At 41.6% G+C, this 13508-nt stretch overlaps 1 protein-coding gene across 1 annotated transcript in view; it reads left to right on the top strand.

Annotated features, from left to right (window-relative positions):
• The first annotated feature begins 1859 nt into the window (after positions 1-1859).
• TINAG (tubulointerstitial nephritis antigen) overlaps positions 1860-13508 on the top strand; it is a 29161-nt gene continuing 17512 nt past the window's right edge. Inside the window, exons 1-3 of the mRNA XM_063125475.1 lie at positions 1860-2238; positions 8228-8291; positions 9849-9938. Coding sequence (XP_062981545.1) covers positions 1860-2238; positions 8228-8291; positions 9849-9938 — 533 coding nt within the window. The remainder of the gene's footprint in view (positions 2239-8227; positions 8292-9848; positions 9939-13508) is intronic.

Genomic DNA, 13508 nt, shown 5'->3' with positions numbered 1-13508 from the left:
AAACGGTTTTTAATAAGTTACTGTTATCTTGATATTACTTTCTTTTCTTTTGTTTGGTTTACCCAGGCACAGTTTTTCCTCATGTATGTATATGAAACTTAAGAGCTCCAACACACCTACTTTCCCCCCCAGGTTTCTAGCTCTGTTTCATTAGTGCATCAAGGTAATGGCCCCTTTCACATGGGTTTGTGGTATCATGCTATACCGATGAAACCTCCCTTTCACACTTCTAATCACACTTCTAATCTTGTGTAAATGGTGGCTTTATGGCTGGCATTTGCCTAAAAGACCTTTTACACAGAATGACGAGCCACGATTTCCACACAATATGGCGGCTTGCAAAGGGAATGGGTGGCTGTGTGGCTCTCACCAGTTGCTTATCAGGCTGTCCAGCAGTTCTCACGGTGGAATTACGAGCGCCTGGTGGTGCGGATTGAAGTGAGTTCATCCATTCCTAGTCTTCACTATCTCAACACTTCATTTCTCTCTCTTACCTCCATTATCAGAGGCAGTACATCTCTGTATACCCATTTCTGAGGAATACGTGCAGGGATTTGCCATTGGCTTCATGTCTTACTTTTGGCTTCCCATTGGGGGCATCCCATTAGGGCACTGGGTACAACAGATACTGTTATCTCAGGGATAACACTCAAGGGCGATCAGAATGCTGGACTACATATGGCCTTTGTCTGTTCCAGCAGGGCTCTTCTTATGGTCTTACATTAGAAATAAATTTATGCTAAGAATAGGAATATATTAGCAATTATGGCATTACTCAAGCCTATTTCTATTGCAGAGAGAACATGTCTGCCAACAACAACCCCTGATTACTTTTCCAATTTTGTTGCAGAACTATGGGTGGGGTTGGCGGCGAATAGAGATGGAATCATACAAATGGATTTCATTTCATAGGTTTCCATGCCACTGTGTCTGTGTATGTAGTGAAAGAGGCCTTAGTTCAGGCCTAGATCATTTGGTCTTCCACTGCCTTTGTGAATCAAGCTGGATTTCTTTGCAAATATTTCTGTTGCTTTTCATATTGAAGCACACAAATACCCTTCCCCCTCTACACTTACATATACATGCACACATACACAGGCCCCATTCAGAAGACACATTAAACCATGGCTTTAGCCATGGTGGTTATGCCAGAAAACTGGGTTGTGTTCAGAAGACACCTTAAACCATGGGTTTAACCATGATGACTAAGGCAAAAAGCCTGACTTGTATAAGGCAGCTTCCTATGTCCCATGTTTGTAACATGGAGAAACTTCCAATATTTCTACATGTTTCAGGATATGATGGTATCAGAATAGACCAAGCCCAGTGCTGATCTTGCAAGGGATGGACCCATAAAAGGTTAAAAGACACTGTCCGTGTTATGGCGTTGGACCAAAATTTGTTCAAATTCTGAACAGGGCTAGATCTACACCTTGTGTCAAATCATTACGGATGTGGAATAAAAAGCAGGAAATAACACTATGAAAGCGGTATAATGTGCCCCAACATCAGTGCACTCCAATACTGCTATAAAGCAATAGTGTAGATCTAGGCCCAGCTCTATCAGTTTGCTCCATTGTTTAGTTAAAGATTTCAGCGCATTTTCTCAGAGCATGAATCCTGTATTCACGTGATACACACTTAAAACATACACACACACTTGGGTAAACAAGGCATTTTATAGCATCTCTGAGTAATGGTTAAAGTGCAACTGTTTTCCACATCCTGGAGAATGTTTTCCAGTTTCAGTTCAGAACGTTTTGCTGAATCATGAAGTTTTGACAGGAACATTTGTTAGGCAAAGATTTCCAAGAGTCCTGCTCAGTGACCGATAAAGCAGTGTCCTGGGATTCTCAAGGATGTGGATCTATACCCAGATTTGGGCTTTATATTGCTTTGCCATCGTGGTCTGCCTGGAGGAACAATTTGCCTCCAGAAACAAGGTTCTTCTGAAAGACAATTCTGCTAAAGATGGCAACCATTCTGGAAGACACAGAGCCAAAAGGACGCCGTCCCAGAGAAGCTACTGTAGACTACGAGGCTGCTGTCCAGGCAGAGATGATGACTGCACCTTCCAGTACCATGTCAGAAATGCAACCTGTTACTGTGATGATTTCTGTACTTCAGACCCTCCTGGCTCTGCGGATTGCTGCCCTGATTTCTGGGTTGTTTGCCACGAGCGTCCTGCTAGGCACCCTGATCCAGACCATATAAGAACTCCTCCATTACAGCAAGCGGGTAAGTGTTAAAAATATGATACTACCACAGTGGTGTAAAACAAACTTATGTCTCGTCCTGAATGCAGCCAGATGAATGATATTTTTTAAACCGTAGAAGCTATAGGAACCTTGTAGGGGAGAGTGCTCTGAGATACTTCAAGATACCATGAATACAAATTGTGACTGTGAAAACATTATTTTGCGTGAATGTTCAAAAATAAATGAAGGTATCACTAAAGTTACTTCCAATGTCACACGACCAGGCTTCCACTCTCACAACAGGACTTTCCCTTCCTCTCCTTCCTCCTCCACCTACCCATGCACCCCCAAACCTGTTCTGGGTATGTGGGTCCCCAACCCTCTGGAGAAGATTGTGGGGATGCACAGGGGGCTGCAAGTGGAAGGATAGTCCGTTCTGCTAGCAGGTGGACACATTAACTACAACCCAGAAAGTATACTGCATTGCACTGCTCTCTTTTTTTTTAATGTTACTGGTATTTAATGTTAGTGTTTTTAGAAATGTTTTCATATATTTCAATCGCACACAAAGCAGGTGCTAACCTTAACCAAACACTATATGCTAAAACACCAAGAAAGTTAAGGTAATAATGGATTTATAGAGAAGTTTTCATATTAAAGTAAAATAAAATTAAAAAAGGTACGGATGATAGTTTGTCACTCACAGTAGCTGAAACGCTGTTATCCTTGACTTACTACTACAGGGGAGTGATGCATTTAATCCTTTATCTTTGGGAATTCCCTAGTCAGCCCCCATTTTTGAAGCTAGTTCCTAGAATGTGGAATAGCGGTGTAATAAGCCATTGAAGAAGACTTCCAGTCGAAATGCATCTGGCCAAGACCTTCGAAGTTTGCGGAGCACTTTTATATTGTATTTTTAACCTCTTGTATATGGCACATTGTGAGTGTTCTTTATATTCATATATTTCAAAACACATGCACTGACATGATAGATAAAATACAGTATACTACATTATACTGTTCAGATTTCTATGAATCCAACTTGCTGATTCTGCAGCATACCAGCATTTTCTGCATCATGTACATTTTGTGGGCTTGCATACCATATATCTTTATCTTTTGTGGCAAAGGGGGAAGTCGTGCAAATTTGCACTTTTCACATTAGCACATTTAGCAGATTAGCACATTTGCGCCAGTGTGCATAAATGCTCATCGGAATTAGTACAAGTAGAATGAAATTTTGTGGTGTTTTTTTTTTAAAAAAAATCTGATTCCATCAGTGAGTGGATGACTGAATGAAAGACACCTGACAATCTGCAAAACAAACCTGAAAAGGATCTAATAAAATCTGTGCATCCCTATTAGGAATGTAGTAGCAACAGTATTATTCCCTCAATTTGGAATCCAAAGGTCTGATGCAGTATATAGCCTCAATGCCAACTAAATATGTACATGTTTTAAATTTTGTCCAACATTGGACAAAAGTAATAATAATAATAATAATAATAATAATAATAATAATAATAATAATGCTCTAGTCCTATAAATATGTCACTTGGAGCAAATTGCGCTGGGACTTATTCCCATGTAAGTGGGCATATGATTGCAGCCTTACTATGCAATCCCATGTGTGGCTATTCAAAGGGGACTGTGATGTGAAGCTGCTGTCCTATGCTCATTTACTTGAGAGTAAGCCCCACTGAACTCAAGAGGACTTTCTTCTGATTAAACATACAGAGCATTGCATTGTAAGGAACATTAGATTAAACCAGAACTATTCTAATTAGTACCATAAGCAAAGTTTAGTAGATTACAAAATATCATAATGAGACAGAGCTGCAACATCCTTATTCATAATTGGCTTTAAAGTCAATTCTGCTGTGTTTTATATAGTCCTGTTCAAATGTCACTTTGTGTCACTCTTAAAGGGTGTGTTGGGGGGAGACATTTTATAACTTAAAGGAAACTCATCAGTATTATCTGCATTTCCAGTTCAATGCTATTATTAAAATAAGGCTTGCATCAGGCCAACCAATGTGCTAAATAATGAGTAGATTTATTGTAACTTTCAGTAATGAAAACTTTTTTTTAATGATACTGAAAAGTAGGTCTTAAATATCTAATTGTGAGTTGCAATATTCAAAATGAATACAAAAATGTACAAATAGAGGCTTCAGTTCCAATTTGGCTGTAATTAGAAGTACTTTTTTTTTTAAAGTGTACTGTGTTTTCACACTCCAGTCCCTGCACTCTTGGCAAGAAAGGCAATCCCTACTGAGTACAAATTGCATTTGGCACCTCTCCATTAAATAACAGCCAAATATCATCAGCACTTTTTCTTCCAGCTGGCAGTCAGACAAGAAGCTGTCCTGGCCAAGAGGAGCCCGTGGAGAGCATTAAATTGTTACTAATGATGGCAGAGGCCCTCTAATTGGAACTGGTGCACATCAGGATAGCACATATTGCGGTGTTGGGCAGCAGAGTTCAATGCAACGTGCTTCCCCAAGGAAGGTGGAGGCAAGAAACTATGGCCAGCATCCTTCCCATAGGCTGCCCCAGCTCCAGCCCTTCTCTTTGTGGCAAAGGGTTGAGTACACTTGCCCCATCAAGCCAGCCACAAATAAGAGTACTGGGTTTTGTGTGTGTTTACTTTTTAAAACTCTCTCCAACTTTGAAAAGAAAGGAATTATGAGCTTTTCTATATGAGGCTGTTAATTGGCTATGAATCTGCTGTATTAGTTTCCTCTTGAGATCCAAGCACTACCTAAGGAGCATTTCCTTTCCTGCTTTTCCACTACAAAACCTTTAGGTGGCACTGTGGTACAGCAGAATAGTGCAAATACCCAACAGAAAATTGTGCTTTCCTGCGCTTTCACAATTAAATGCTGCATTTTTCCTGGTCTGGAAAAACTCACTGAAGGGGCTGGTTACATGTGAAACTGGAGGGTCACGACGTTGTCTAAGGAAGTAGGGAATGACAAGCACACAATAAATGCCTTGTGTTGAAAAGCCCCATGTTCAAATAGAGGAAACAACATAAAACTCCTTTTTTCCCCAGAGTGCTGGTAGAGCACAGTGTTAATATTGCTGTGTTCACAAAATGTTCGTACAGTACCTGGCCAATTGTAGGCACTGTATTAATACTAGTGGCCCGAATCCTGCTAAAGTCAGTTGTATTTAAGGAAGCAATCCTGTACACACTTATTTAATGCTTTAGCACCATCTGCGTGCCCAGAGCTTTACTGAGTACAAAAAGACTGGTCCATATCCTGAGGGGTTATGATCTAAAGTTTGTCACAGGGGAAACAACAGAAGAAAAGCAATAAAGTAGAGGCAGAGGCAAAGGCAAAAGGGGAAGCAGCATGCAGTTGTTTCAGTTGTTGTGCAGGTGATTAGGTTTAGGGCATGGCTAGACGGAGGCAGGGAGGGATGATCTCTCCCTTTCCCCAGGATATCGCCCTACCCTTCTATCCCAACTTTCCCCACAGTCTCGGGATGATCCCGAGATCGCGGGACGTGTGGCCGGGCACCTCATTTTCATCCTGGCTCCCCATGAGTAATTCCAAGGAGTCAGGAGCCATCAGGGGTGGGATGGGGGGAGCGGGATTTTTTTAAAAAACAAACTTACTTTTTTGGTGGAGCTCTCCTGTGCTCTTTTCCTATAAAAAAAACAAAAACAAAATGGCGGGCACGATGTCCTCTTCCTCTCAGGATGTCTGTGTCGTGTCTAGACACCCTACAATGATCCAGGAAGCATGTAAGTCTGGGATTGTCCTTTTGGGGTAAAATCACTGTACTTTGTATGCTATGTTACAGCTAGTACCAGTGAAGTTGCAGAGTATCAGTGGTTCTTTATGAAACCCAGCAAAGACCAAATTAACTTCAAGACAGAGACTATTTTGTTTGGTACAAAAATAAAGTATTTTACTGATAGATATAATACAGTTATGGCAAGACAATGTACACTTATGTACTCACATATATGGTCATAGATACACAGCTAACAGCAGGTTTCACAGCAGCAGAGAGAGAACATTTAATCTGGTTACAATGGTCCAAAATCTCTCTTTATATACACTTCCCTGAACAAATGATGAAACCACTAATTGGCAATCATGAGAAAATTACACTTATGCATCATCCCAATTATTCAATAAAGTCCACCTGCAAACTTGACCTTTAAGCTGATTGACTTGTGCTGAGTCTTCAGTTCTTCCAAGCTTTGCAGACTTGTCCAGAAATATGGAAAAGTACAAAAACAGTCCATTCCAGGACTTCAACATGTCCCACCTCCCTCCCTCTACACCATATATTGTAGACATGCCCTGAGTTTCAGGCTACATTGCAGTAGGGCATGGGAACTAGGGGGTTGTGCCAAAGGCTCCATGAGAAAAGTGGGTCTTGAGAGCAGATCTGAATGAAATAAGAGAGGTGGCACCATGGAGGTGTTCTGGGAGGCCATTCCAAGCATGAGTGACAGCATGGGGATGAGGGAAGGCAGAGTCTTTTGAGGAGCAGCGGACCTTTGGATGCTGGAAGGTGGTGGAGCTGGAGAAGTGAATATCATGGACAGCAACGCATCTGGCTATAACAGCAGGGAGAGAAAGGGGAGGGGAGGTCATGGAGGGGTTCAAAGGCAAGAGTATGGAGCTTGTCCTGGATTTGGAGGTGGGCCATAGGGCAGTGTAGGGACTGAAGGAGTGGAGTCATGTAAGCAGAGCAATGGAAGGTGGGAATGATTTTGGCGGCAGAGGGCTGGAAAGATGGGAGGCTGAGATGAAATAGCAGAAGGCCAGAGAGAAGACGACTTCCCTAATCTCTATGCAAGAGCTGACCGGGGGATGGACTGAAGCTTTTGCCGAGGAGAAAGGAAGGGAAGGCCCAGCTTTTGCAATGCTATAAAGGAAGAAGTGAGATGATGAGGCTACGGGTTGGTTATGGGGAACAAAGGAGAGAGAGGAGTCAAAGCTAAAGCCAAGGTGACACGACGTGCTTGTTCAACAGGGCAGATGTAGTATAATAGTAAAATGAAAACTTACAGAAGGATTTGAGAGGAAAGATGAGAAGCTTAGCCTTGAGTGTTATTTATTTATTTATTCATTTATTTCATTTATATCCCACCTTCTTTCCTCTTGAAGTGAACCCTAGGCAGTTTACACGATTCTCCTCCTCTCCATTTTATCCTCATAACAACCCTGTGAAGTAGGTTAGGCTGAGAGTCAGTGCCCAGCCCAGAGACACCCAGAGAGCTTCATGGCTGATTGGGGACTAGAACCCAGATTTCCCAAGTCCCAGTCCAACACTCTAACCACTATGCCACGCTGGCTTTCAGTCTTGAGTTTGAAATGGTGATGAGACATTCAAGCAGCAGCACCAGAAGGGCAGTTGGAGATGCTATTTGGGAGCAAGGTGCATTGAACATGGTGGGACATATTTCTTATAAACATGCACAGGATTTGCCTGCCCCTGCCAGTGAAACCATTGGAAGATGTTAGTTGTGATTATATTGAATCTCATTGCTCTTAATGGGATTCATAACTAACTCTAGCTGGATTTGGGCCAATAATTATATTTTTAGGGCATTCCAAAATCCATGACTTTGTCAATGATATTGTATTCATAATTAGTCAACAGGGAAATGCATATTTCAGTCCATGTTTACACATATCTAATGGGACTCGAATGCTATATTTTTAAAGGGAATACGCAACATAAAAGCTTCTGATGAGACAACAAGAAGAAAAGAACAATACAATCTTTGTAGAAATGAGAATCATTATATTGAAATAAAACTGATTTATAAACAACATTTACAATTGCCATTGTGGCCATGCAGTCTGAAAGTCTTCCTAGATTTGTTCAGGCATGATTCATTTATTAATCATGTTCACTGTTGCAGAAAAATGAATATTCCACTTGACATGAAGTGGGGAAAAGATGTCACTCTCTGTCTTTAAATATAAGATGTATGATCGATTACCTTGTAGCAAGCTAATTATTGCCTCCTTTTCTATGGATTGCCTTGGCAGGTTGCTTCAAAAATGGTCAGCATTTTGGAGAAGGAGCAATGTTGAAAGACAACTGCAACTCTTGGTAATGGCCTGGAAATAAATAAATGGAGCCTCTTCCGTATTAAGGCTGATCTGATAACCATCATCCTAAACACATAGTGACTTAAATGAGAGTTACACACTTAAAAGGATTTTCTGGCTGGATAACAGCAAGATGGCTGCACCAGAACAGCAAGGGCTGCCCCTGTATTGCTTGCATAAGTGTCATTGCATCGGCACAGACTCAGGATGCTTTGATGGGGGCATTTATGCAGATTAGAAGTTGTTCCTCTTGCATCCTTAATTACTTACACCAGTGCAAGAGGCCAAGGGCGTGGGGAGGGGGAGAACTGGAGCTCAAACTTGAATGGGTGTATCTGAGATTCATTAGATCAAAAGAGAATACAATGGCTTTAAAGGACAGACTCCTATAAATCTAGCTGAGCATTCTGGGCATCAAGAATTGTTTTTTTATGGCTTGTGGTCCCTGAAACTTCTCTCAAGTTAAGTCACACATACACATTTATTGCTCAAACCATATTAGAGAAGAACAAATCTATGTAGTGATGAAACAAGCAATGCAATTAGGATGATTAGAAGCATAATAGAAATCGTATCTGGAATATTCTTCAGTAAATTTAAAGTTTTATTCCTCCCAACCAACAAAGCACTCATCCTTAAGATCTTATAGTTACCAGTCAGGTAAGCATGGTTTGCAGAGCTTAGGTAATCGTGTTTGGTGAGCATCTCATTCTCCCAGGATCCCTCTGGCCAATCAGATCTAACACTTGCGTTTGTAACTCTGTTGTGGATGACCTCATCTTAAGTTTTAGAGATAATCATACCACTAGTCTTACTTCTCTCAATGTAACCAGGTCTTCAGTAACAACCAGATGAAGGTACCTCTGCTAAGCTAAACTATGCGCAGCTTCCAGCACCCAACCTACCCACTGGTGGCAGCCTCCTTTCAATTCCAAGAATGCATTCTATAACTCACAGTTAGCTCACAACGCATGCAGAACTCATCACGTCTGTTACTGATCACTTACAGTCAGCATATACAGATAATTAGGAATAGCACCCTTATGAAATGCAACAAATTCTTATCAACAATACACATTACATTCATACTGTGTGATGGGATGAGTATGTGTGTTGCACCAGATTTTCTGGACATGCTTTGCGCAAAGAGCAGCACTGAAGGGTGGGGTGGCAGGGAAGGAAAACAGAGTAGAACTGCTGTGGATAAAGTAATTTCCTGCATTTTCTCCTTGAGCAGATGTGCTGCTGCTTATTCTTTAAAGTGGTCGGTTTTACCATTAGGCAGAGTGAGGCAGCTGCCACAGGTATTCAGTGCTAGAGATCAGGGAGCACTTATGAGAGTTCACATGTTCTGCAGCATGTGTGTGTGTGTGTGTGTGTGTGTGTGTGTGTGTGAGAGAGAGAGAGAGAGAGAGAGAGAGAGAGAGAGAGAGAGAGAGAGAGAGAGAGAGAAGGGGGGATAACAAGCAGATCATTTCAGGACCATGTACTACACACTGTTTATTTGCTTGAAACTATTGTCTGTCTTGTTTTCTTATCCCTGTTCTATGAATTCCAGCAAATGTTTAAACAGTAATTGGAAATGCTCAGATGAAACATGCCTCATCCAGCCCAACTTAATTAAGCAAATCAACGATGGGAACTATGGGTAAGAATCCTGCTTTGCAGCACGATGACGCAACTAGCTCCCGTTTTTATTGAAGATCAACTCTGCCTTAGTCTCCTAACATGTGTGTCTTCAGAGCATTATTTCCACAGATGGGTATAAGCATTTTATTGTGATGGCATCTCCTCTGAGAGAGCAGTGCAACTGTGCGCACATTTTCTAGCCCATTTTCATACTTAGAATCCAGGCAATCATTCATTTTCAGATAGGAAAAAGAAATCTATTGAATGCTGACATTCTATTTGCTTTCAAGGTGGAAAGTGTTGATGTTTTGCAGTTTATGACTTTAAAATGAATGCTTCAATCATTCCTTTAATAGCTTACATAGGACACTTAATCTATGCTACACATCCATAATGTGTTTGCCTTTTTCCCATATTAATTGATCCCATAGGAGAGAAAATGGCATTAGAGTGTTTTGCTTTCTCCTGCATTCTGATAACATGGTACCTGTCTAATAGCTTTAGCAGCTGATAAACCACAATTAAAAAGGTAATTAATGGACCTGTTGGCCTTTCTTTGTAATAACAATCCCACCCCATCTTCTGCTGTCTGTACCCATGAAGATATGTATCAAGCAACTGGGGATAATAATTCATGCATCTGATGAAGTGAAAGCTTCTGCCACAGTAACTTCGTTAGTCTATAAAGTGCCTCCAGAGTTGTTAATAGACCAAAGGTCATCACTTATATGAATTGCATCATCTTGTTCTGGCTAACGCATCACATTAATGATGTTAGGACAAACAAGGTCACGCCATGTTCACATGTGTGCATGTGCAATAACAGAAAAAGACAAGTCCCTACATTTCAACCACACATTGGCCCATGTTTTGAACATTTGGGGGGCATTTACATGGCAGTATCATGGCCAAAGTTTCTTGGGAATCTTGACCAATCATAGTTGCTGGAAACCTGTCTACTGTGCATTTTAGACATTTGAACAATGTTTGAATGCTACAGGAAAAAAAATGCCTGTGGTGGAAACATTGGAACCTATCTCTTACATAACAGACAAAGCAGGCCTAAAGACAAAATCTGAGGGGCTGAATCCAGGGTCTGCCTTTTGCATGAAGAAGGAAACTTCCACACGAAGAAAGGGTCCAATCAAGAATTTTGGAAGATCCCCTTTCAGCCCCACATCACTGCTTGCCCCATTCAGCAGGGGAGTGTCTCGCTGATTCCCTCAAAACCCTGCAGCATTTTTGCTGTGGGATGATATTGATAATGTCACATGGCAGGATGGAGCGCAGGTGGCCATTCGGCTTGAGACAGCCAATCCCAATCCTAAGGATATTTCCTGGGAAGCAAACCCCACTGAATTCAATAGTGCTTACTTCAAAATAATTGGGGTTAGGATTACAGGCTCCAATCCCAATCCCATGTGCATTGTTTTGTGAGAAAGAAGTTCCTGCCCCACTGATTACTGTGGGGCTGAGTCCGTGCAATCCGATGTAGGTCTACTGAAAGTAAATCCATTGAGAACTATTGAGGGTCCCAGAGCAGTGTGGATAGCATGACAGTCTCCAGCTGTATTTCTATGCATGCTTACCTGGGAGTAAGCCACAATGACCACAATGGGATGTGATTCTGAGTTGTTCATCAGTGGGGAAGGAAATGCCGTTGGCTTGGAGGCTGGAGCGCTGGGCTGAAAACAACAGAATGAAATTTAATATCGATAAATGGCAAGTCATACACCTAGGAAAAAGAAACGAAATGCACAGTTACAAGAGGGGGGATACTTGGCTCAGCAATACTACAAGTGAGAAGGATCTTGAAAGTATGGTAGATCACAAGCTGATTATGAGCCAACAGTGTGATGTGGCTGCAAAAAAAAGCAAATGCTATTTTGGGCTGCATTAATGGAAGTATAGCTTCCAAATCACGTGAAGTACTGGTTCCCCTCTATTTGGCACTGGTTAGTACTGGTTCCCCTCTATTTGGCTCATCTTGAATATTGTGTCCAGTTCTGGGCACCACACTTCAAGAAGAACGCAGACAAGCTGGAGAGGGTTCAGAGGAGGGCAATAAGAATGATCAGGTGTCTGGAAATAAAGCCCTATGAGGAGAGACTGAAAGAACTGGGCATGTTTAGCCTGGAGAAGAGAAGACTGAGGGGAGACATGATAGCACTCTTCAGATGCTAATAGGCTCAAGTTAAAGGAAGCCAGATTCCAGCTGGACATCAGGAAAAACATCCTGGCTGTTAGAGCAGTACGACAATGGAACCAGTTACCTAGGGAGGTTGTGGGCTCTCCCACAATAGAGGCCTTCAAGAGGCAGCATGGCCTTATAGGCCCCTTCCAACTCTACTGTTCTATGGTTCTATGATTTTATGATTCTTCCTATTACACACACACCCCATAAGGATCTCCTTTCATCTGCGTTTTTTTAAAGTAGATCTCAACAGGTCTGCAAGCAGTTGACTCAATTCCCCACCACCACCACCAAACTGAAGCCACCACTGACAGACGAAGTAACAACGTGATGGTATTGGAGCAACTGAAAAACGTGTGGCAAATCAACATTCTGAAAAAGCACAGTTTCGGGGAGGGGGGAACCCAATGTGGCTGTGAGTTGGCAGCTGTGTCATATAAACAATGCTGTGCCACTGTGCAGTTATGACAGGTATATAGATCGTATAGACAAGACCCAGGACTCTTCTGACTCTCTGTATAGTATATTCAGGGGGGCGGAGAGGTTGCCACTTCCATGTCCATCAGCACAGCTGATCCAGCTTAAGTCTGGATCTGACCCAAGCTCAAAAAAACAGGGTTGGATACAGATGAACTTCTTTTGGTTGTGCTTACCAGCCCTATGGTTTGTTTTTTGAAAAAAAAATCTATCTAGCCAAATTTCAACAAAAAGAAAACAATTATTGGCATTGCCAAAACATCCGGTAAAAAGAAGCATTAGCTGTGTTACACCTCCAGCAATCAGCTGATTTAGACAAACCCATATTAAAGAGATGTTGTGGCATCCAACAGACATGGAACAAGGTCTTTAGCTGAATAAGGCATAACCTGAAATCCATAGACTCTTCAGATGCAGATACTAAAGTGGCCATCCATTGATTAGGTAAAATGGGATGATCCAATTCCCCATTCCATTCCTCTTAAAAACTTGTTTTCTTTTTATTATTTTTCACCAGTAGTAAGTATTTACCAACAAGGATCATAGGCCAATATGACTGATTGACCTCAATAGGTGCTTCCAATAGTGAAAGAGATTCTGAAGCTGTAAAAGTGGCAGGGTGAAACCTAGATTCAATTAAATGTTGTAATTGCAAGTATTGCTATTCAACTGTAGCAGGCAGATCATCTTTGACACGCAAAGCTGAGAATGAAAAACACACACATCATTAACACCTCCAGAGTAAAGCCCAATTTTATGAGACTGACCTCTTTCACTATTGACATGTACTATTGGTAGATAAGTGACAGGACTTTGCCATGATAGTGTGGTGAGCAATAGATTTATGTGAATTGTGAGAACAGGGACACCAGTTTAGTATTCAATGAGCAATATCTTAAAAGAGAGGGGCAATGCATT

The sequence above is a fragment of the Elgaria multicarinata genome, chromosome 4, assembly GCF_023053635.1.
Source record: "Elgaria multicarinata webbii isolate HBS135686 ecotype San Diego chromosome 4, rElgMul1.1.pri, whole genome shotgun sequence".
Lineage (NCBI taxonomy): Eukaryota > Metazoa > Chordata > Lepidosauria > Squamata > Anguidae > Elgaria > Elgaria multicarinata.
The sequence above is the reverse complement of the archived record's forward strand: the minus strand, read 5'-3'. Positions and strand labels throughout refer to the sequence as shown.